The 25,051-nt window shown below is 42.6% G+C and overlaps 1 protein-coding gene across 5 annotated transcripts in view; it reads left to right on the top strand.

Annotated features, from left to right (window-relative positions):
- SHANK2 (SH3 and multiple ankyrin repeat domains 2) overlaps nt 1-25,051 on the top strand; it is a 510,912-nt gene that overhangs the window by 67,171 nt on the left and 418,690 nt on the right. For all 5 annotated transcript variants that reach the window (XM_077322114.1, XM_077322109.1, XM_077322108.1 and 2 more), the window contains 4 exons: nt 7,098-7,169; nt 9,715-9,823; nt 10,002-10,153; nt 14,644-14,811. In XM_077322114.1, the coding sequence (XP_077178229.1) occupies nt 7,098-7,169; nt 9,715-9,823; nt 10,002-10,153; nt 14,644-14,811 (501 nt within the window). The remainder of the gene's footprint in view (nt 1-7,097; nt 7,170-9,714; nt 9,824-10,001; nt 10,154-14,643; nt 14,812-25,051) is intronic.

The following is a 25,051-nucleotide window of genomic DNA, read 5'->3' as shown; positions in this document are numbered from 1 at the left end:
ACCCCCTGCTTAGCGCAGGATCAGCCCAAAGCATCCTACAGCATCCAAGAAAAGTGTGTATCCAACCTTTGCTTGAAGACTGCCAGTGAGGGGGAGCTCACCACCTCCTTAGGCAGCCTATTCCAGTTGGAAGGTATGGCCACTTCCAACTTTATGATTCATAGAATCATGGAATCATATAGCTGGAAGAACCTCCAGGGTCATCTAGTCCAGGGATAGTCAACCTGTGGTCCTCCAGATGTTCATGGACTACAATTCTCATGAGCTCATGGGAATTGTAGTCCATGAACATCTGAAGGACCACAGGTTGACTACACCTGATCTAGTCCAATCCCCTACACAGTGCAGGAACTCACAACTACCTGCCTACCCACAGTGACCCCAATTTCATGCCCAAGTTATCCCCCCACCAAAAATCTCTAGAATCCAGCCTGGCCTGGAAGAGATTCACCTACCATCTAACAGTGGCAATCAGCAATTCCCTGAGTATGCAAGGTAGGGCCACAAGAGACAAGCACTGGCACATCCCTTCCTGCCCACCCATTCACAATTTGCCTAAGTTCATAAAATCAGCATTTCTGTCAGATGACTGTCTAGCCTCTGCTTAAAAACTTCCAAAGGAGAACCCATCATTCCAAGGAAACCTATTCCACTGAGGAACTGCTCTGTCAGAAACTTCTTCCAGATGTTTAGTGGAAAATTCTTTTGAATTTATTTCCACCCATTGGTTCTGGTTCAAGCATCTGGGGTAACAGAAAACAACTTTGCTCCATCTTCTCTATGACAGCACTTCCTGTATTTGTAGATCGTTATCATATCACCTCTTAGTCGTCTTCTCCCCAGGCTAAACAGACAAAGCTCCTTCAACCTTTCTTTACAACTTGGTCTCCAAGCCCCTCACCATCTTTGCAACCCTTATCTGGACACACTCTAGTTTCTCTACATCTTTTTTGAATTGTGGTACCCAAAACAGTACTCCAAGTGAGGTCTTACCAGAGTGGAGTAAAAATTACCTCATGTGATCTGGACACTATACTTCTTTTAATACAGCCCAAAATCCTGTTTGCCTTTTTAGCTACCAAGTCATACTGCTGACTCATGTTCATTATCTGGTTTATTAAGATCCCCAGATCCTTTTCACATATACTACTGCCAAGACAAGTCTCACCCATCTTATAATAATGCATATGATTTGTCCTATCTAAATGAAGAACACCATTCAAGGATCGCTGCCTTGTCATGGCAGAGGGGCTTGCATAGCTCAGTGAAGCTATGAGCTATGCCGTGCAGGGCCACCCAAGACGGACAGATCATAGCAAAGAGCTCTGACAAAAGGTGATCAACTGGAGAGGGAAATGGCAAACCATTCCAGTATCTTTGCCATGAAAACTCTATGGACAGTTCCAAAACGCAAAACGATATGACAGCCGAAGATGAGCCCCTCAATTTGGAAGCTGTCCAATATGGTACTGGGGATGAGCAGATGGCTAGTACAAGTAGCACCAGAATGAATGAAGCAACTGGGCCAAAGCCGAAAGGACATTCAGTTGTGGAGATCCGTCAGATCCATGAATAAAGGCAAGCTGGACGTGATCAAACAAGAGATGACAAGTCTGAACATCGACATTTTAGGAATCAGTGAACTAAAATGGACAGGAATGGGTGAATTTAATTCAGATGACCATCAGGTATACTACTGTGGGCAAGAATCTCTCAGAAGAAATGAAGTAGCCTTCATAATCAATAAGAGAGTAGGAAAAGCAGTCTTGGGATACAATCCCCAAAATGACAGAATGATCTCAGTTCGAATCCAAGGCAAACCATCAACATCACAGTAATCCAGGTCTATGCCCCAGCTAGCCCGGCGGTGTCTTCTTGACACTGGTTGCTGGGCGGCTGGCGGAGGGAGCTGGGGCATCATGGAGGCACATTGCAGGATGCTCAGCAGTGGTGCGGGGGGGCGTTGGCATCGGGGTCCAACAGGTGGAAGGCAGAGTGCCATTGCCTGTCAACGGCGCTTACAAGTTTCGCACGCTGGCCTTTCCTGTCGGCTGCCAGTATGGGAAGACAACATTGCTGTGGTCCGGGCTGCGGGCTGTCCCAGGAAGCATGTTTGGGTCTTCTGAAGAGCCAAGGCAGTGATCCTAGCTGTGCTCGTCTGAAAAGTGGTACCCTTGCTCTTCCCTCGTCTTGGCCCTATGGGTTGCCTTGGCAGGGAGCAGGGTGCTGATGGCTCTGTTCGCCCACCCAACCACCCGGCTACTTCGCCTCCGCGGGTTGCCATGGCAGGAGGGCAGTGGGGAGGCAGAGGCTGGTCTCAGCCATGAAGCCGGCTGAGAGCGAATGAGAGAGCGAGCAAGGCAGGCCGCCTCCTCCCCATGCACTCCGGGGTGCTGCCTTGGCTCGCTCATCCATCTGCCTCCTTTCTTCCTTGCCTCCCACTTCCTTCTCCTCCTGCTTCCCACATCTGGCCCGCTCAGGGCTCCCATTGATTTGTTGTTATCGCGAGTTAAAATTTTCATGAAAATAAAATATTCTTTATATTCATTTTTGAGGCATATCTGTATCTTATTTTGAAGGGACGTTTAAACGTTACCATAGTGACCAGAGTCAGAGAGCGTTAGGGCAGTGGTTGAGAGGAGAGGAATAGACTACCCCCCCCCCAGGCCTCAGTAAAATTCTCAAGCGTTGACCGGTCCCCGGTGATAAAAAGGCTGGGGAACACTGCCCTACAACACCTTCTAGAAGCAATGCCAAAAATGATGTGCTTATCATCATGGGTGATTGGAATGCTAAATTAGGAAGCTAAAAGATAACTGGGATAACATGGAAGTTTAGTCTTGGAGTACATAATGAAGCAGGGCACAGGCTGGTAGAAATTTGTCAAGAGAATACAATTGTCATAGCAAGCACTCTTTTCCGACAACCCAAGAGGCTACTCTACACATGGACAATGCCAGACAGACAACACAGAAATCAGATTGACTATGTGCTCTGCAGCCAAAGATGGAGAAGTTCTATGCAGTCAGTAAAAACAACATCAGGAGCCGATTGTGGTTCAGATCATCAGCTTCTTGTTGCCAAAGTTAGGCTTAAACTGAAGAAAGTAGGGAAAAACACTAAGCCACTCAGGTATGAACTAAATTATATCCCTGATGAATATACAGCAGAGGTGACAAATAGATTTAAGGAATTAGATCTGACAGAGTGCCTGAAGAACTATGGATGAAGGTTTGCAACATTGTACAAGAGGTAGCAACTAAAACCATCCCAAAGAAAAAGAAATGCAAGAAATCAAAATGGCTGTCTCAGGAAGCTAAGGAGAGAAGGGAAGTGAAAGGCAAGGCAGAAAGAGAAAGATACACCCAATTGAATCAAAATTCCAGAGAAAAGCTAGAAGAGATAAGAATGCCTTCTTAAATGAACAGTGCAAACAAATAGAAGAAAACAATAGAATGGGGAGAACCAGAGATCTTTTCAAGAAAATTGGAGATATGAAGATCTTTCATGCAAAGATGGGTATGATAAGGGACCAAAATGGTAGGGACCTCACAGAAGCAGAAGAGATTTAAAAAGGTGGCAAAATTATACAGAAGAAGTATACAAGAGTGAGCTTAACATCCCTGATAACCACAATGGGGTAGTTACTGACCTGGAGCCAGACATCCTGGAATGTGAAGTCAAATGGGCCTTAGGAAGTCTGAGCAACAATAAAGCTAGTGGTGGTGACAGCATTCCAGTTGAACTATTCGAAATCTTAAAAGACGATGCAGTAAAAGTGCTACACTCAATATGCCAACAAATTTGGAAAACTCAACAATGGCCACAGGATTGGAAAAGGTCAGTTTACATTCCAATCCCAAAGAAGGGCAATGCCAAAGAATGTTCAAACTACCGCACCGTTGCACTCTTTTCTCATGCTAGCAAAGTTATTCTCAAAATCCTACAAGCTAGGCTCCAGCAATATGTGGACCGAGAACTTCCAGAAGTACAGGCAGGATTTCGAAAAGGCAGAGGAACTAGAGATCAAATTGCCAACATACGCTGGATCATGGAGAAACCTAGGGAGTTCCAGAAGAACATCTACTTCTGCTTCATTGATACCGGGCCGCGGTTCCCTCTCCCTGCCCCCCCCCCGCAGTAAGAAACTTCCCAGGCTGCAAGCAAATCGGCCGCTAGCTTGAGGCCCGGCAAGCTTCTTTTTGTGGGAGGGGGGAGTGGAAAGCCGGGCTGTGCATGCGCATTTGCGCAATGTGCGCAATGTGCGGCTGCAAATGCGCATGCATGGCAGTTTCGCCCATGCGCAGCAGTTTCTCACATGTGTGTTTGCGGCCACACGTGGCAAAACGTGCATGCACGGACCGGCCATGCATGCGCGGCATGAGCGGCCACAAGAGTGCCCTCCCCACCACCGCCGGTATGCAGCTTTAAAAAGGTTGCAGACCATTGCTATAGAGAATTACTTCAGCTAAGCCTATTGATTTAATAGATTTAGCCTGGAGTTGCCTGTGTAGGTTTGCACTGTGAGAATTCCATCTTCCTGTTTCTTTTCCCTCTTAACTATGGGATGAAATGAAAAATCAGATAGTAATGTTTTTCCCCCCTAAACTATTACCTAACCTCTAACAGCTTCTTTGTGATCCCTCACCCATAAAAATACACAAGGAAGTGTAGCAGGAGATTTCTCAATATAAACAATTTATCATTATTACATACATACATACATACATACATACATACATACATACATACATATATATATATATATATATATATATATAATGTATATATAATGATAAATATTACATAAATATGTAATAATGATAAATAAATTATATATATATATATATATATATATATATATATATATATATATATATATATATATATATATATATATATACACACACACACATACATACACACATGCATACACACATACATACACACATACACACACACACACACACACACACACACACACACACACACACGGAGTTAAAGAAACACACCTAAAACATATTTTTATGGAACAGGGCTATATTCCAGTACCTTCTGGCTATATTATGTGCTTCAGAGAGGGTACTCCTTTATCTAAGATAGTGTCACTTTCATTGTCTTTATTGTTTTTCTTTGTGATATTACTTGGGGGTGGGGGTGAACTTATGACATTCAGGGATGGAAGTCTGGACTTCCAAAGGAGGGAAGGAAGGGAATTTAAGGTTAGGGAAGAAAACAAATGTTCTATCTGTGATTCAGGTGGGAAATGGTTTAGACTGAAAAGAAGTAAACATCCCAAGGAAACAGCAATTGAAAAGTTAGGGTATTCTCACAAAATGCTGTATCATAGTTGCCCCAGGATCTCTGTTATTCTAACAGATAAAAGATTGCATACTCCTGTTCAATAGGATGTCAGGAATAGTAATGAGGCTTTTAAATATTAGGATAAGTTCTTGGACAGTGTAAGTGCTCCTTCCCTACAACCCATCAGGGTCTCATATAGCAGTGGTCCCCAACCTTTTTATCACTGGGGACCGGTCAACACTTGACAATTTTACTGAGGCCCGGAGGGGGGATTAGTCTTTTGCTAAGGGTTGTTGGCGCCGCCTGAGCCCCTGCTCCACTTGCTTTCCCGCTGGTGCCCCTGACTTCCTGCCACCCGCTGGGGGTTGCTGCCAGAAGCAGCTGTGCAGTGCCACGCCGAGCGGGAGCCCCAGCCATGGCGGCCACTGGACAGCACCAAAGGTGAGCCAGCAGCAGAGTGGCAGGGCAGCCTCCAAGGCAGCAGCCGGGGAGGACGAGGAGGAGCCGCGGCCCGGTACTGACTGAGCCACGGACCGGTACCGGGAGTTGGGGACAGCTGTCATATAGGACTGCTTCTAGGAGCAAATTGTTACACAGCTAACCATTCTGCCCAGGCAGAAACTTTCCCCCAGCATCATGGTTCTGGTCCCCTATGAAAGAGACGTGAGTAGGGAATAAAAGCCGTAAGACTTTTAAAAATTAAAAGGAAAGGTAGCTAGCCTAGTTCCCTCCTTCTTGCTATCCCCAGACACTCAAATACATAACTTTTAAAGGATAAATATATTGCTCAGAACACCCTTTCTTTTCCTCATCCATACATCTAGTAAACAAAGGTCTATTTTTGTCTTGGGTCCCAATGTATAATTACTAGTTTAGTGGAAATTGTAGCATTTTGAGAGCATGAACAGTAGCTGTTGCAGAATTTTAATGAGGACTGTAAAAAGTAAGGTTGGTTAAAAAAGAGGAATGAGACAAGCATATAGAATTGTACTGTTTTCAAATTTCAGATATAATTATGGTAATTGATATGCCACACTTCAGGGGGCTACTGCAGGTGTATTTTGAAAGTATTTGATGCTGTGAATAGAGGATGACAAAGAGAGAGAAGGAGGCTGGTGGTGAAAATAGTCACGCACAACCCAATCCTTATTCATCCGAGCTGAAGAAGTTGGCTTTTCTCTTGTGGATAGCACTAGGCTGATGTTATGTGACATCACATATATAATTACTTAGCAGTAGATTGGAAAGAATGAAGCTGTCTGTTTGAAACTAGGATTCCTGTTTGACCCCACCTGCTTACTTTTTGAGTCCAGGGTTATGCTACTGTTTAGCCTACTTAGTGTACAGTCTTTTCTATATGGTCCACTAGAATTGAGGAACAAGGAATTGAGCTGACAGAAACAGAAACTATTTGGTGTAAATTTTCCTGTGCTACTGTAGTACTGATCGACATTTCTGCTTGGTGACAATAGCCAAGCTTTTGAGTATCCATACATAAGGATCTCTAATGAAGACCTCTGTAGAGCTTGAAAGTCTAAATATATTCTCCAACAGAAATCCATATAGGAAACAATCAAATGACAATGATCCACTATTAAAACATGCTGATTTTAATGGGAAAGTTAAACCTGTACATCCATGTTACCAGAAACTCATAAGCAGAGATCTTAGTATCTTATTATGTGACCTACATCTCAAAACACTTAATGATTTACTGTGCTGCTGTAACATTATTTTCAAACAACTGTTTGTACAGTGAAGAATGATATTTAAATTTTCTGTTGTCTTTTCAGTTTAGGTACAAGAAAAGAGTGTATAGGCCATTTAATCTTGATGAGAAGCAACTAGCCAAGCTACATACCAAGGTACATCCAATTCTGTAGAAATAGCAAGCATTGAGTGTTTTAAAGCACTAAAAAATGTTCTAGTCTCAGATGTAATCACTGACCTTTCATTAAAACCCCTTGGTTTTAATAATTTGCCAAAGAAAATAAAATGAAAATCGCAGCCTGCATATTAATGAGATATGATCGTATGTACATCTGTTTATTTGGTTGATTGAAAGTCAGACAGGAAAAAAAGCTCGTATAATGAATTATGTACAAGGGTTTTCAAAAGGGTTTTTTTTGTTGTTGACACCTTTTACACTATGGCTTTTCTTCAGAAGATATTGTCTCTCTGAAGTTGTACCTAGAGAGATATCCAGAGCATGCTTGATATTTCTGTTCTCCTCCTGGCCTCTTTTTCTTATTTTTCCAAAGGGAAAATTAAGCAATTGAACTTGGGAATTCTGAATCTGGATCTCTTTTACCCTTTGAGAAAATCATGGTTTCTAAAACTTTGTATTTGGATGATTAAATTTGTAATGCACTTCCTGTTTGTTCTTGAAAATAAACCTGGGGGAAATTATCTATGAACAGGGCCTCTATATAAGCAAGAATGTTTGCCTACCTTTGCATGAGGAAGAGGGATTCTGCCTTGCAGGAGGAGCAGGAGCATATTGCAATATGGTCACATAGTCTGCCTGAGGGCATTTAAGCCTTTGAAGTTATCAGAACACAGTTCCCTGCCCATCCATCAGACTCCCCATACATCAGACAATGCAGGTGTGAGCTGGTTTCTGCAGGATTGAATGGGATTTTTTTTGTCTTTCAGTGAGACTTTCCTATACACTATACCAGAGTGGCCATAAGTGGGGACCTTTAAATGTTTACTATGAAAAAAACTCTTTAGCTTCTGTGTTAATCCAAAAAAGTATGTCACTCTTCAAGATATTGGGATCCAGATATACCAGGGATCCATAGAGCACACAGTGTGCTGTTATATTAGTTAAACAGAGTAATAAGACCACTGGGCAAATACTAGCACATATGCAAATACCACCTTGTTGTAGGTGTCTAATTAATAACTGCTTAGAACTGCAATATAACTGTAGCCTGAGATCACTGATTTCCTTGGTATTAGACTGGAGTATAGGAGGGAAGGTTACTTGAGAACCAGCTTGGTGTAGTGGTTAGGAGTGCAGATTTCTAATCTGGCAAGCTGGGTTTGATTCTGCGCTCCCCCACATGCAGCCAGCTGGGTGACCTTGGGCTCGCTACGGCACTGTTAACGCTGCTCTGACCGAGCAGTAATATCAGGGCTCTCTCAGCCTCACCTACCTCACCGGGTGTCTGTTGTGGGGAGAGGAAAGAGAAGGTGACTGTAAGCCGCTTTGAGACTCCTTCGGGTAGAGAAAAGTGGCATATAAGAACCAACTCTTCTTCTTCTTGATATATAAATTCAATAATAAATAAATAAAAAGATAGAGCCCAGTCTAATCAGATGTTGGAAGCTAAGCAGGATCTGTATTGCAGAGAAAGGCAATGCCAAACACCCTCACTTGCCTTGAAAAGTACTTCCTGGGGTCACCATAAATCAGTTGGGTCTTAATGGCACTTACTTATTGTAGACTGGAGTAAGTCTGCACAGAATTGCATTGTGTTGTCCAATGACAAATGTCTGGTTCGTTCAGATTTTGAGTTGCTACTGAAAACTGTGAACACCACCAAGAACAAGAGGTGGAAAATCAAAAGAAGAACATGCATTCATTTCAGTAAGATATTTTAAAGTAGAAAAGGGGAACCAAGAAGCTGAGTCAGTGGTTTCACAGAAAAGATATGATTTCTCTTCATAGATAGGTCGTACTAGTCTGTGTTATATTCTTCCTGTACCTTAGGAGAAGGGATCTCCCCTCACATTCCTAACCATTTATCTGCTTTGGCTAGAGGGATGTGTGTGTGACTGAAATCAGAAAGTTGGTGGCATTACATAAGTGCTGGAGGTGACAGTTCTAAACGTGGGGCAGTGAGAAAAGGAAAGACAGTCATTTAGTAACATTAAATAATGTTCTGAATGTATTTTTTTGTGTAAGGGCAGATGCACAGCAGATATATGATTTTCAGATAATTTAGCTCCACAAAGTTTAATTATGATACATTCTGCCATTCTTTAAGACTTCATAAATTCCCTGATTATGTATCAGAACCTGATTTTATTTTATTGTAACTGATTTTTTAAATTAAACATAATTTAGTTTTGTGCTATGTACACATGTGAAAGTGTGTACACTGAATGTGTGGTAGAAGAAAGGGATTAAATGATTGTTTGCTTTGCACTTGCCACAGTTTACTAATATGTGTTTGCTGAGATATAAATAAGAGGTTGCAATGTATTTGTCTGTTTGATATGCACATGGTGTGGTTATTGAAATATTAGGCAGCACTAAATCCTAGACTCCCCACTGTGTGTTCAATATAAACTGTTTCATGAGCATATGCACATATCCTCAGATATATACCAAGTTCATATGTTGCCTGTAACTGAAATGCATATTTTACAGTAATAAAACATCTTGAATAATTTTTGTAGGCTAATCTGAGAAAATTTATGGACCACATTCACCACCTCTCTGTTGAAAAAATAACAAAGATGCTGGACCGAGGACTTGATCCTAACTATCATGACTTTGAAAGTGGAGGTATGAAACAAACGTTAGAAACCAAATATGCACATCTTAATTAATTCTAATACAAGAAACTCCTAGTGAGTGAAGGATCTGGATCTGATTATAAAAATCTGCTTTTTATGCCTAATATTGTACCATTGAAATATGGATTATTTAATTAATTGCTTCTCCTAATTTTTGTCTGGTTTAGAAACCCCACTGACTTTGGCAGCTCAGCTTGGCAATGCTGTTGAAGTGATCAAAGCTCTGAAAAATGGAGGAGCTCATTTAGATTACAGAGCCAAAGATGGCATGACAGCATTACATAAGGCAGGCAGAGCCAAGAACCAAGTAACACTGAAGGTAAATTGTATTGTATGTTGCTCTGTATAGAACAGGGGATAAAGTAAATTCTCAATACTAATTATCAGAACCTACAATGGATCTTTTAATTTATATGTTTCTGTCTTTGGTTTTTAACTTGCAGGACCAGCTTTTAACACAGAGTCAGTTTGGGCAGGGGTGGTGAAACTTTACCTTGTTAATTTTCTGGAGAAAGTGAGAAGAATACAACACCTCTTTATTAGTTTTTGAAAGTGAATGTTAGTTTCAGTGGATTACCATTTGTTAAGCATTGTCTTCTTGCCCTTCATATTTTGTGTTTATCTATTTCATGAGTCTCTTAGTTGGTCAGTGTTTGGAATTTGCTGTGTTTTTAGGAACTGTGTTGTAATGCCATCATGTGCCATCATGAAATGTGTGAATTGTTAGAAATCACAACATTCATTTTTGTTACTGTTATGCTCTTGAAAACTAATCTAGATTTTTCACAATTCTCAATTCTACAATTTGTATATAGAATTCTTCATTCCTATCACTCTGTATGAATAAAGACCAGATTTATTTATTTTATTTTATTTTACAATTTATATACCACCACTCACAACACGTTGTGGTTCACAAAATATCAATAAAATACAATAAAATCACCATAAAAACCTCAACAATTTCAACAACAGAAACAGCAGATAGCGGATCACTTAAAAAATTGACCCCAGATACTTCCAGTCCCGCTGTGCAGCCAATGGGCCCCGCTGATGACCGTTAAGCAGATGACAAGGGGGGGTAGCTGTTAAATTCAAATTAAATTAGAATTAGGATCAGGTGGGATCTACCGTTCACAATTCCGATCACTGCTCTGGCCTCAACCAAACACCTGGCAGAAGAGCTCCATCTTACAGGCCCTGTGGAACTCAGAGAGGTCCATCGGGGCCCTCAGCTCTTCCGGGAGCTCATTCCACCAGGTTGGAGCCCAGGCCGAGAAGGTCCTAGTACTGGTTGAGGCCAGGTGGACATCCTGGGGACCCTGAACAAACAGCAAATTTGTGCCTGCAGAACAAAGAGCATATAAGCGGTCCCTAAGATAAGTGGGATACAGGCCGTATATAGCTTTAAAGGTTAAAATCAAAACCTTGGAACCTGATTCGGAAGCAGACTGGTAACCAGTGTAGCTGCCACATTACTGGCTGGGTATGGGCCCTCCAAGATGTTCTAGTGAGGACCCTCACAGCCGCATTTTGTCACAGCTGCAGTTTCCAGGCCAAAGCCAAGGGCAGGCCCACAGAATGAGTTACAGAAATCCATTCTGGAAGTGACCATTGCATGGATCACTGTGGCCAAGTGTTCAGAGGACAGGTAGGGCCCTAGTAGCTGAGCCTTGCGCAGAAGGTCTGGGCTACCTTCATGATCTGAGCCTCCATAGACAGGGAGGCATCAAAGATCATGCCCAAATTTCTGTTGGCCAGTGCAGGTGTTAGTTGCACCCCATTCAGGCAGTATAGAAGAAGAAGAAGAAGAAGAAGAAGAAGAAGAAGAAGAAGAAGAAGAAGAGTTGGTTCTTATATGCCGCTTTTCCCTACCCGAAGGAGGCTCAAAGCAGCTTACAATCGCCTTCCCATTCCTCTCCCCACAACAGTCACCCTGTGGGGTGGGTGAGGCTGAGAGAGTGCTGATATCACTGCCTGGTCAGAACAGTTTTATCAGTGCCGTGGCGAGCCCAAGGTCACCCAGCTGGTTGCATGTGGGGGAGCGCAGAGTCGAACCTGGCATGCCAGATTAGAAGTCCGCACTCCTAACCACTACACCAAACTGGCTCTCAGATGCGCTTCCTGATCCTGCCTTCTTCAGCTCAACCACAGGACCTCCATCTTGAATATGTTTAGTTTCAGGCAACTCTGCCTGAGCCATCCAGCCACTCCTTCCAAACAACTGGCAAATGTATCCAAGAAGGGGAGTCCGTCCATCCATCAGGAGAAAGAGCTGGGTGTCATCTTTAAGCATTCCACAGGGCCTGCAAAACGGAGCTCTTCTGCCAGGTCGTTGGGTGAGGCTGGGCCACACGGATTATCTGGCCCCCTTTATAGCAGCTGTAGCGTAGACCAACTTGCACCCTCTGTCTCCCACCCCCACCCTCAAGGACGGGTTATTGAGGGGTGATATAGATAATGGTTGAGTTTCTTTTGCTGCATCTTGCTTTATTGTTTAATTAATTACATGTATTTGTTATCTATGGGTTTTATTGTATGGGCTTTTATTGGGGCTTTATGTGTTGTCACTCGCCTCAAGCCTCTGAGGAGAGGTGAGAAATGAATCCAAATATCATCACCATCCACATATTGGTGACAACCCAGCCCATCGCCCTGTACCAGCTGGGCTAGAGGGTGCATAAAGATGTTGAAAAGTGTGGGGGAGAGTGTTGCCCCCTGTGGAACTCCACAAAGGAATACAAAGGGGTCCGACATCTCATCCCCCACAGCAACCCTCTGGGTCCTATCCCAGAGAAAGGAGATCAGCCATTTCAGTGCAGTCCCCTAATCCCAGAAACCATGAGTTGGTGAGCCAACAACTCATGGTTGACCACATCAAATGCAGCTGACAGGTCTAAAAGTACAAGGATGGCAGAACCACCCCGGTCAAGCTGGCACCAGATATCATCCATTAGGGCAACCAGCGCGGTTTCCACTCTGTGGCGAGGACAGAAGCCAGGCTGGTATGGATCAAGGGCCGAAGTTTACCAAAAAATGCTAGGAGCTGGTCCACCATGGCCCACTCTTATCACCTTCCCCAAAAACGCCAAATGCAAGACTGGGTGGTAGCTAGCAGGGTCACGTGGGTCCAGCGATGGTCTCTTCAAGAGAGGGTGAATTATTGCTTCTTTGAGCCTCTCAGAAAACTCCCTGGATGTGAGGGAGAGGTTCACTTGGGCACTTTGGTGCCCAAAGTGGCCGTTCGCTCCTGTCACAGCCAGCTCTGCGCCTGTGTGTGTGTGCCCGCTGGTACTCTGACGCCCGTACCTCCCTTCCCCCTGTGGAGTGGTACTGGCTGCAGTGGGAGCGAATGGCTGCTTCAGGCACCGAAGCACCTAACCTTAGTTACAATCTCCCTCAAGGGTCCTCCTATCTCCTGATTGCCCAATTTGAACAACAAAGATGGACAGGGAACCAAGGGGCATGTGGTCTTTCTCACTGACTCCAGCAGTTTGTCCAGTTAGGTTAACAAGAGCCACCTGAAGCCATCAAATACTAACCCCAGTGACAACCACTTACTCTATCAATTGTGGCAGATAGGTCCCGTCGGAGTGACAAGCCTTTGTCTGCAAAATAGCTCCCTAATGCCTCACAGCACAAGTTCAATTGACTAAAATTTTGGTGCCCCTCCTCAAGGGCAGTAAGAGATTGAGTTATCATAAATAGTTGTGCCGGGTGAGAGCTTGCAGAAGCGATTTCTGCAGCAAAGAAGTCATACTTCACCATTTTCACCGCCATCTCATATGCCTTCATAAGCATGCAATGAGATGTCCTCGCCGCCTTGTTATGAGTCTTCCTCCACACTCGCTCTAGCTGTCTCACTTCCTTCTTCCTCCCCTGAAGCTCCTTTGAATACCACACAGGCAAGGTTGGAGAGGGTGGCAAGGAGGAATCTCGTCAATGGCAGTCAACAGGCAGGACTGCCAATCCTCCACCAAGGCAGCCAACAAGACATCGGAGGGCTTCAGGTCCCGCAGAGCATTTAGGAATCTGTCAGATTCCATAAGTTTCTGTGGGTGGATTCAAATGAATTCTTTAATCCCTAATTCCCAGTCTAAATATAAGGGTAAAGGTATCCCCTGTGCAAGCACCGGGTCATGTCTGACCCTTGGGGTGACGCCCTCTAGCGTTTTCATGGCAGACTCAATACGGGGTGGTTTGCCAGTGCCTTCCCCAGACATTACTGATTACCCCCCAGCAAGCTGGGTACTCATTTTACTGACCTCTGAAGGATGGAAGGCTGAGTCAACCTTGAGCCGGTTTCTGGGATCGAACTCCCAGCCACATGGACAGACAGCTTCAGACAGCATTCCTGCTGCCTTACAACTCTGCGCTACAAGAAGCTACTTAGTCTAAATATACTTACTTGGAAATAAATCCCATAGTTCTTTTTTAAAGTTAGTTCTAATCTTGCATAATCTTAAATATACTGACTTGAAAGTAGGTCTTTTTTATTTCAATGCAGCATATTACCATGTAAATAGGTCTGTTAAATGTTCATTAGAAATGTGCCCATTGGTACTTACTATTTAAATAAATAATATAGGACTGCAGACTGCAGTTCAGTCCTCAACAGTATCATACCATTCTAACACCTTTTGTTTGGAAGAACTTAGAAGGCTGTAACTCTATTTAGGATTGTATTTCAAGTGTATATTTTATTATTCTTTACTAGAAAGATATGAATTATATAGATCACTTTGTTTAGCCCTTAGTCCTCATTATCATACATGATTATACATTCTTAAAATCTATCCTTACTTACAGACTTTGTTGGAACTTGGAGCATCTCCAAACTACAAAGACAGCTGTGGTCTGACCCCATTGTATCATACTGCTGTAGTTGGGGGAGATCCTTACTGTTGTGAGTTGTTACTTCATGAACATGCTCTTGTTGGATGTACAGATGAAAATGGATGGCAAGAAATTCATCAGGTAGGAAAGAATTTTTGATGTCTTAAAATAAGTGCATGACTGCATTCAGAAATTAAGAACAAACCTCTGTTTATTTGTGAAAAATATAAACCTGGTTAATGGTTATGTCCATGCATGCCCTCATTAATCAACTCTGCCTACAAAGGGCATGCAAAGGGCATGCGAAGATTGAAGAGGGAACTCTTCATTGAGTTCTAACCCCTTTGGTTTCGAGGATGGAACAGAGTTGTTCTCTCTTGCCCTGGAGGGACAGACCATATCCAATGGGATGAAATTAATTCAAAAGCCATTCCATTTCAACATCCGGAAGAAGTTCCTGACAGAGCGGTTTCTCAGTGGAATAGGCTTCGACGGGAGCTGGTGGGTTCTCCATCTTTGGAGATTTTTAAACAGAGGCTGGATAGCCATCTGACGGAGAGGCTGATTCTGGGAAGGTTCAAGGGGGTGGCAGGTTACAGTGGATGAGTGATAGGGTTGTGAGTGTTCTGCATAGTGCAGGGGTTGGACTGGATGACCCATGTGGTCCCTTCCAACTGTGTTATTCTGTGATTCTATGAAAAGCTATTTAATTGATTGTCCCCTTGGTTATCTGCAAGTACCATTCAGAAGAGCTGAATTGTACCAGGTAGAATACCCAGTGGCTCTCCCAGCAGGTTATGGCTGGTTGCCTCATCCATAGTAGTGTGTGGGCCAGGGAGGGTCCCTGGATTAGACCACCTTTCCTTCCTAAAAGGTCATGTGGCCACCAGGTGGTCTCAGGATGCTCTTCAGTCATGTCTCTCACCTCCCCTTGGATATATGCAGTACTGCAGTAATTCTTTGTTATTTCTTTACTTGTCACAGCTTTAAGCATTGGGTCAGATCCATTTGGGGGTGAGGTTGTGCCTATGTGCCCATCTCCCCCAGTTTGAAGAGCCCCAATAGGCAGCATGGCCAGCTGGGGTTGGTTGTTGGAGTCTTAAACCTCACCTTTAAAACTGGTGATGGAATTATCTAACTCTTATTTACGTAAACCCAAAATATAGATATGCTAAATTAAATGGTATATTGAAAATAATATATTGAGAACAATATTGAAAAATTCAGAATTCCTTACATATGAGATGCTGCTTGCATGTTCAAAGATTATTCTGGTTCATTTTAAAGAGTTTTTGGATTAGAAAACTGTTCTTTAGTGCATATTTGTTAAAAGGAAGTGAGTGAAATTTTGTGTGTTGCGGCTTCTCCCACTTTATAAATGGCTGTCTTTCATAATAGCAATTGAATAGGTTTTAATATTTAGCATGTAGAAACATCTGTTTCAGTCTGGTTATGATGAGAAAGCATGCTCTCCTTTATTTCAGTGCTTCTGGTGCCCTCTTGAGCTATCCAGTGGGATATATCTCAGTTTCATTAAGCAATGCCAAAGGTTGCTCATCTCCATAATATCCATAGTCATGTGTGTCTCCACACTATTTTTAGTTCTAGAAATGCTACAGGAAGAAATGAGTATGTGCTCATTAGTGTAGAATATGTTCAGGTTCAAGCTATAGTAAAAGTGTCATATTTTCCCTCCCAAACAGACCCAGCACCAAGAAAAAGTCCATACAAATTCTTCAATAGGGGCCACTTAGTTTGGTTGTTAAAGGTAACATGTTTTAATGTGAGCTATATTTTAAGAAGGAGAAATAAAATTTAGCAAATTTCATTTGTTGGATTGATAATTAAATGACACCATTTAAGGTTCCAGATAGTTTGTCCTTCAGGTTAGCTCCACCTTGCTATGTGGCAGATATTATTGCTGTGAATACACTACTTTGAATAAAGATTTTGACTTGGGTTGAGACCATTGTTTCTATGGGCACATGGATTTCTGCCCATAGAAAGTGTCTTTCCCCTTCCAGTGACAGACCAAAATACTTTCCCCCATCTTGTTGATAGGGCTTCATTAGAGCTACTGAGAGTCACCATGTATCCCAGACAAAAAAATCCTCCCCCTCCCCCGCAAGACTGTGATCTAAAACAAATATTATAACAGAAAAATAATTTGGCTTTCTGTTACTGTGAACAGAATAATATGTTATATGGGAATAATTGTTACCTGAAAATAAATTCACTGAATCAAGTGAGAGATCTGTCTCTTTAACATCATTAAATTACAAAAGGAAAAAAAGGAAAAAGAAAAAAGAAGGAAAAAACGTTTAAAATATTTCTACTAACCTGAAACAAAACAACCAAATTAAAAGAAGACATACAGAATGCTTAATAGGGAAAGGAAAACTGGAGAGATGTAAGAAAGTTTCATTCACCAGGCAGAGGAGGCAAGTATTCCAAGTCTTCAAATTGTGTTGTCTTCCTGGACCCACACTAACTTTGGGAAGTGATTCTAGTTCCTGGATGAACTATGAGATTTTAAAAATCTAACAAATAAAGGTAAAGGTAAAGGTATCCCCTGTGCAAGCACCGAGTCATGTCTGACCCTTGGGGTGACGCCCTCCAGCGTTTTCATGGCAGACTCAATACGGGGTGGTTTGCCAGTGCCTTCCCCAGTCATTACCATTTACCCCCCAGCAAGCTGGGTACTCATTTTACCGACCTCGGAAGGATGGAAGGCTGAGTCAACCTTGAGCCGGCTGCTGGGATTGAACTCCCAGCCTCATGGGCAAAGCTTTCAGACAGCTGCCTTACCACTCTGCGCCACAAGAGGCTCTATGAGATTTTAAAAATCTAACAAATAATATTAATTAATTGCAATGTATAATTATTCCATGGCGCATATTTCATGGGAATGACACCTGCTTTTCTTCCTCACTAAGACTTTTTCCATGTATGTAGCAATATTTGCAGATTGAGTATTTACTTCATTCATCTGAAGTATGAAACATTTTTATGGTGGTACAATATTCCTTTTTGTGTTTGCCACAACAGACTAACATTTCTACCACTGTAGCATTTCTATTTTCGAGTTGCTCAGTTTATGGAAAGATCATACTAGGTCTAAACCTATGGAAAATAGCACCTATGCCAAGCACCCCCTGACAACCCTGACATGCTGACGTAACTTCTGGGTGACATCAGTGCATTGGGTTACATTCCATCCAGCTTTGGGGTAGGCTCAAGTCAAGCTTGTTCATCTTTAATTAACACATTCTGGCACTATTGCTCAGTGGCACCTCCCATCAAGTGGCACCCTTAACCTAAGGGTTTGTTTTCAGTACAGGCTGAGTTCTGGAAGACAAATACTTCTGGGCATGCAAATAACACCTCTCCCTCATCATTAAAAATGTTGCAGTCTCCTTTCTCTCCATACACTTTAATAATTTTGATAACATACTTAAAGGTGGAGAAGCAGCAGTAAGATCACTGAATAATATTTTAACCCCTTCTGTAAAAATGAGGATAGGATAACTACCTGTACCTTTCATAAGACTAAAATAAAAAACTTGTTGGATCACACCAGAGGCTTTTTTAGTCCAGTGCCCTATTTCCCATACTAGCTACCCAGTCATATGCTTCTGAGAAGGAAGGAGTCTGAAGTGTTTATGAGTTCTTCATAAAAGAATTAGATTTTATAGGGAGAGAGAAATGAAAAAAACTCAGTATAGGAAAATATTTTCCTTAGTCTCAAAGCTTGGTGTCATGAAGAGCTTTAGTTAAAAAAAATCATTATTAAAAATAATGGGAAGGCGACTGTAAGCCGCTTTGAGCCTCCTTCGGGTAGGGAAAAGCGGCATATAAGAACTAACTCTTCTTCTTCTTCTTCTAAAAAAGGGCAGCAGTCAGCATCAGCTAGGAGCAAGCAAGCTATCTTTTTGTACCCTGTTTTTGCTCCCTGAAGAAGTCTCAAAAAATCAGAATGATTCTGCACAAGGAATTTACCCCTTGACAGCCTCTTATCGTTTGCGGATTTTCATTCTGCTTCCACATGACATTGGCAGCAACCCATGGCTGTACAGGATTTGGCACGAGTTTTTGCCCAACTTGCTCCATGATGAGGGAAATCACCCCAAACTGATTTCCCTTTCTTGTGGTGCTGCAAATAGGGGCGCGAACAGGGGCAAGCCTGTCTGAAGGAAGGAACGTGCAACAGTCTCAGTAGCATTGTGCCTGCCCTTGCACCTCACTTCCCCTCCCTGTTTCCAGATCAATTTTTTTTAAAAAATGGCATGGTCTGCGTAGCTACAGGACCGCAAAGCAACGTGTTGTAAGTTAAAATAAAGTTCTCTTCAGTGTGCATGGTAATATTGGAATCAGGCAGCAACCCAATCTAAAACACATTCCTGTTGTGTTTTCAGGTGGTGGTGGTGGAGTATGAATGGGGAAAGGGAGGGGCATGTGATTAAGCAGCCCTTAGCTTAGCATCTGAGATCTGTGTTTTAAATCTTCATTGTGAACATACAACCATCGTCATCCAATTACCCTACTACAAATCTACCCAGACATAAAGACACATCATTATACAAAGAATCCACAAAAGATATCTAAATAATATTTTTATTGTTGTGGCATGATTCTGTAGCAACGTGGAAGCATACGTTTTTAAAAAAATATTTTATTGTTGTGGTGTGTTCCCACAGCAGTGCAGAATATATTTTTTAATTAATTTATGGATTCAGGGAGGAGGGGAGGAAGTTTGAGTCCCCAAAACAATCGCTGTGAAGGGATTGGTGGCTTCTGTTGATTGACAACCCGAGGCACTGTGGGAAAACTTCAGATTGTCCACACATTCTGCTTTTCTGCTGCCTTGTTGGGAGGCAAAAAGCTGCAACAAGATGGAAGGATAATGCAGGAGGGGTCTCCCATCAGGTTGTGTGAGAATGCATGGTTTACTAACACATATTTGCAAGTTACTATCGCATCTTTGTGTCCACAGCAATGAATGTCCTAGGAAGGACATGTGGAGCCAGAGGGGAAAAAATGCAAAAGTCCCATCCACCACTTTTTCTGCTGGTGAAAGAAGGATGAGATGGGAGCTAAAAGCTCCTTTCCCCCTCCTTATAGCGCTCCCTTGCAGCTCTGAGCTGTCTTGATGCACTTATTCATAATTTTCTTTTCAAAGGTTTTGAACCCCACCTTTTTGTTGTACTGAGAACTATCAAAAGAATTCTAAAGCAGTCTCTTTTTGTGCTTGTAATTGGATACAAATCAGGTTAGTTTACATCAAGAATGTAGGCTAATTGAGCAGTAGAAGCCCAGCAAAAACAAAGCCATCATTCAGAACAGTGTAAAGCTATCCAGTTTGCTCTTATCAGTGGTGGAAGGTGTGAAATGTCTTGGCATAGTGAAGGAACCATCACAACTTAGTTTCCAGACATTTCACCAACACCATTGTTTAATGATAACCATTCACAGGTCCACATAGAGACATACTACCTTCATTTTTTGTAGCGGTAAATAGGATAGAATGGGTCCTATTCAGGTATTTGCAGTCAGTCTTAATTCCTGTTTACATAATTAGGAGGATGAAAATAAAGCAAGGACAGCTTTGAAGGACAGCTTATTGCTTTTTTAAAAACAAAAGTTATACAAATAGTATCTAGCAAATTTTGAGTGAAAAAGCTCTAGGAAAATGTATATTATGATTATTGGCCCTCATTAAGAAATTAGAAATGTAATTATTGCAGCCTAAAATAGCCAATTGCATATATTTCTACTGGAGTTCGTGAAGAAATACCTTTTTCTTTGAGGGTTTGAACTGAGAAAAATCTTCATTTTCAGTTTTTAGAAGTTTTTATCTCTGGGCACAGTACAGGCAGGAGTGGAGTTCAGTTGCCCTCCAGCCTCGTGCCTCGGTCACCCATTTTAGAAATGCTAAGAGGTCTAGCAAGGGACAACAGGATGGTCAAGCCTCACCCCCCCCCCCAGTAGAGAACACATATTTGGAGTGTTTAAGTACTAGAAGGACTTCAGGAAGATATTTTTGAAGACTTCAGGGAAAGCTTGACCTGGTCAGTGGGTAAGGAAAGGGAAATGATAAACTGGGAACAAAGAGGAAGTTTTTTCTTTGATGCTGATTCAATTGAAGCAGACAGAATTCTTAACATGTGCTGTTCTGCACACCTTAAGAAGGCTTGAATGTGATAGAATTCCTGTAAAAATCTGTAACTTCCTGTGCTAAAGAGCCTGCTTTATATTTAAAATCTGATAGGACATGTATAGAGAGAGGAACAGAGGAATTGATTTGTACCCATTTCTTTTGTATCACTTGCTCAATCTGGTGTTGTGCTAAGAGTATGCTTGTAAACATATTCTTTTTAATAAATACTTAATAACTTCTGATATTGGAAGTGGTTCTCTGTACCAGGAGCACTGGGAGGAAAGAGAGGGCAGCCAGTTGGCAAGCGGCTACTCCCTCAGTGGTGTACAAGGGAGCAAGCTGTCCCCATAGTAAACAGATGCTGGGTAGTGGAACAAAGTGGTCCCCAACCCCCAGTTCGGGGACCGGTACAGGTCCGTGGATCAGTCGGTACCAGGCCACGGCTCGTCCTCGTGCTCCTCCCTGGCTGCTGCCTCTGGGGCTGCCCTGCCACTCTGCTGCCGGCTCACCTTTGGTGCTCTCTGGCAGCCGCCATGGCTGGGGCTCCCCCTCAGTGTGGTACTGTGCAGCTGCTGCTGGCAGGGCTCCCCAGTGCCCCCCAGTGGGCAGCAGGAAGTCAGGGGTGCTAGTGGGAATGCAAGTGTAGCAGGGGCTCAGGTGGCGGCGATGTCCCTCGGCAAAAGACTACCCCCCATACGGGCCTCAGTGAAAGTGTTGACTGGTCCCCAGTGATAAAAAGGTTGGGGACCACTGGTGGAACACACAGAAGCAAGGCCTCAGAACTTGGAAGGGAAGCTAGGAGTCCTGGCCTAGTGGACAATTCCTATAAAGGTCAGGTGGCAGTGGCACTTGAACAGAGAGAAAGAAAAGCCCCACCAGGTGTTAGGAGAAGACAGAAGGGCAGGGTGGAATAGGGCCTGCCGGCCAAAGCAGGACTGTTCCACCACAGAGTTGTATTTATACTTAAAGACAAAATGCTATTGTATTGTGTAGGAAAACTCCCATAGAAACAAAAATATTTCTTTTGGCAGAAATTGTTGTGCTTAACAATAGCTTAACACTATGAGTCTGCAAATACACTTTCACATGGAGCAGATTGCTTCCTTTGGGTGTGTATGTCCATCTCCTTTGTATATTGAATAACTCATTACTGCTTTTTCATAAAACTATAATTGTTATTTTTATTGAAATCATATTTTGAACCTAAGCTAACAGAAAACTAACAGAAGATTCTAAAAACAAGTGTGTCATCCCTACTCCTTAAGTTGTTGGACAGTTAACCTCCCCTAGCTATGCTTTCACCATTTATTTTTATGTGGCAATTTCACATGAATGTTCTTCAGATGGTTCTCTTTAACTGAAGGGGACAAATTGCTAGAGTCAGTGAGGGCGACCACCTGCCCCTTAGACTCCTGTCCATCATGGCTGCTCAAGGCAGGTATAGCAAAGCAGGAAGGTATAGGGCATTGCGGGGCCCTGTGGCAGGAGGACTCACGGTGTTGGGGGCAGTCGCAGTGGTTGCTGGCAGCTTGGCGGCAGTGCCTCTGCGTACAATGTGCGTGTTCTGGCATGCTGTCGGCTGTGCCACCTCCGCCGCCTCTGCCTTGTTGTGGGCAGCAGCGGCAGTGAGGGCTGGCAGCATCCTGTGGGCCAGCTCCATCCTACTGTCATCACTGCTGTCCTCGTCACCACCTCCATCTCCTTGTTGGCCAGCGGCTTCAGTGAGGGCCGGGCATGTGCTGTGAGGTGGTCCCTGGTAGCATGCGGAGCCACTTTTGGCTCCTTCTTGCTGCGGGCAGTGGCTCCCTGCAAGGGGTGGTGACGTGGGGGCCAGCCCGATCAGGGTGCGGCCAGCTTTGCAGAAATGGATAAGGGTACTACCAAGCAGCATGTCTGATCTGGTCTGTATTAAAAACCCAAGTAAAATTAGAATCAGCAGCTCTTAATGAAGACCTACACAATTATTTGTGGATTAATATCACAAAAAAGGAGTCAAATATTGAAAGATGGGCTTAGCGTGGTAGAATAAAATTGGCACACCTGTACCTGCCACCTTCAGTTCCTCATGGTGGTTAGCTAGTCCACTAGAAAGTTAAAAGAATGTGAGGCAAACTTTTCATGGTTATAGAAGTATTTTCTCATCTTTGTATAATTTCAAAATCATTCTGTGTATGCTCTAAAACATGTATGCCATGTTTAATATAAGTGAGCACATTTACCTTCTATGGTTATTTTGCTTTCATTATATAAAATCATGAACATCATCTTAGTTAAATTTATTGTCGTGCATATCTTTCTCTTTGTGGTATAGAGAAAATAATTATATATCATATTGTTATATATTGTTTTTTCAAATTGTCTTTAAACATCCTTTAACAATGATTTAGAAATATGATTAGAGCCATCTGGTGGCCATGATGTTTTATTCTACAGTGCTCATAAGTTGAATACAAATGCTTCTCTGCCTCAGTTTGAAGCATATTAATTGTTTAGGTGCATTGCTACTTTTCATTTTATAAAGTTTTTTTTTTAATAAAGATCAAAGAAAGAGTAATTCCCAGTCTTGATGGGGTGAAGTTCACCACTGCACAGAATGTCAGGAACCTGGGGGTGACCCTGCATTCCTCCCTAAAAATGGAGGCCCAGGTCATGAGAGTAATTTGGCTATGATTTTAACTGCATTGTTGAACATATGTTGCTGTCTGTCCTGAGTCTGCTTCCGTGGAGAGGACAGTCTATTAAAAATATATATATGGCTTTATTATAAATCATACAGCTCTAGATTTCTTATATCAGTTGCCAAAATTATGGAAATGTTAGATTTACTTTAGAAATAAATGAAAAGTTTCTTGTTTCTCTAGTTATGAAGAAAATTTGTAGCAGGTGTTAGTGTATACTTAAAATTCAAGCTCAGTAACCAGGAAAAGATTGTTATGTAGTGAGGTTTTCAGAGGCAGTCTTGACTGTGCATACACAGAAGGAGGTACAGTCATGTCTTCTTGCTCAGTCTTAATCTCTCTCTGCTATAATTCTAGAACAATAAAATAGATGGGCATACAATATGACATTCAGGATGAACACAATTAAGATATCCTTTACTCACTAAGCAGAGGTTCCGATTCCACATGGAGGCTCAAAGCTTGCACTGCCTCCTGCTTGTAAATGTGTGGTTGTAGGTTGCATGTTTGCAAGCCTGCTCATGTGATACCTCTTCCACGGTTTCCCTCCAGCTCACCGTGGCTGTTTGCCTCCTGACAAGGCAGCAAGGGAGAACAAGTCAAACGTCTTCCCCCGCTCCTTGACTTGTCAATCACAGCAAGCCACCAATCACAGCACAGTGGTTGTCTTGGGGACTCAAACTGCCATTCCCTCCCAATCCCCCAAATTATTATTTTAAAGTGCACCTCCATATTGCTATGCAGTAACACCACAACATAAATGCATTTTAATAAAAATCAACACTTCCATGTTGCTATGGAGAAATGCCAAAATGATAAAGCATCCCCCCCTTTTCTTGGGATTCATGGTATTTTGGACTCTATTTATGTTTGGGTAGAGTTGTGAGAGGCTGGACATGGTAACTGGTCTCTGAAGAGTGATTGTGTGTAAACAGTAGACTTAAAAACAAAGAGCATAGATGCCTAGCTGATTAGGAGAGGGCTGCTTCATCACGCCCCCCCCCTCTTTCCCTATTCAGTCACCTGTGCCAGAAAACACAGATGGGACTGTGTTTTGCCTGCCCGATCCCAAAAGGTCCCTGGACAGCATCAGGATGCAGATGATGTCATGTGGAGGAAGCTTTAAAACTCACCAGCAACCAGAGGCTATCCAGGGTCAGATTCCTCATGCGGATTTAGTATTCATTCCAGAAATTATACTGATGGCCACCAAGATATATAGCTTTACAAAGGGTTGAACTAGATTCATGGAGCATAGTATGATAAATAAATATGATAAATAATAGTGATTCATGTAGTCAGTGGATACTAGCCATTGTGACTACAGTGGAGCCTCTACATCCAGAGGCATTAAATATCAGGCATCGCAGAAGCATCAGTTTTATGATGATAGAAGTCCATCCCTACATCATCAATCCCAAGACCTGATACAGAGCTATGGAGCCTGTGCTAGTGGCATCAAATACATAATTATGACCATGAAAATACCATTTGCAGCTTGTCAAGAAATAGATTATCTGTGTGACAAGTAACTACCACATTCTCA

Source organism: Paroedura picta, chromosome 2, assembly GCF_049243985.1.
Source record: "Paroedura picta isolate Pp20150507F chromosome 2, Ppicta_v3.0, whole genome shotgun sequence".
NCBI classification, from domain to species: domain Eukaryota; kingdom Metazoa; phylum Chordata; class Lepidosauria; order Squamata; family Gekkonidae; genus Paroedura; species Paroedura picta.
Note: the sequence above shows the minus strand (reverse complement) of the source record. Positions and strands in the feature narration are given on the sequence as shown.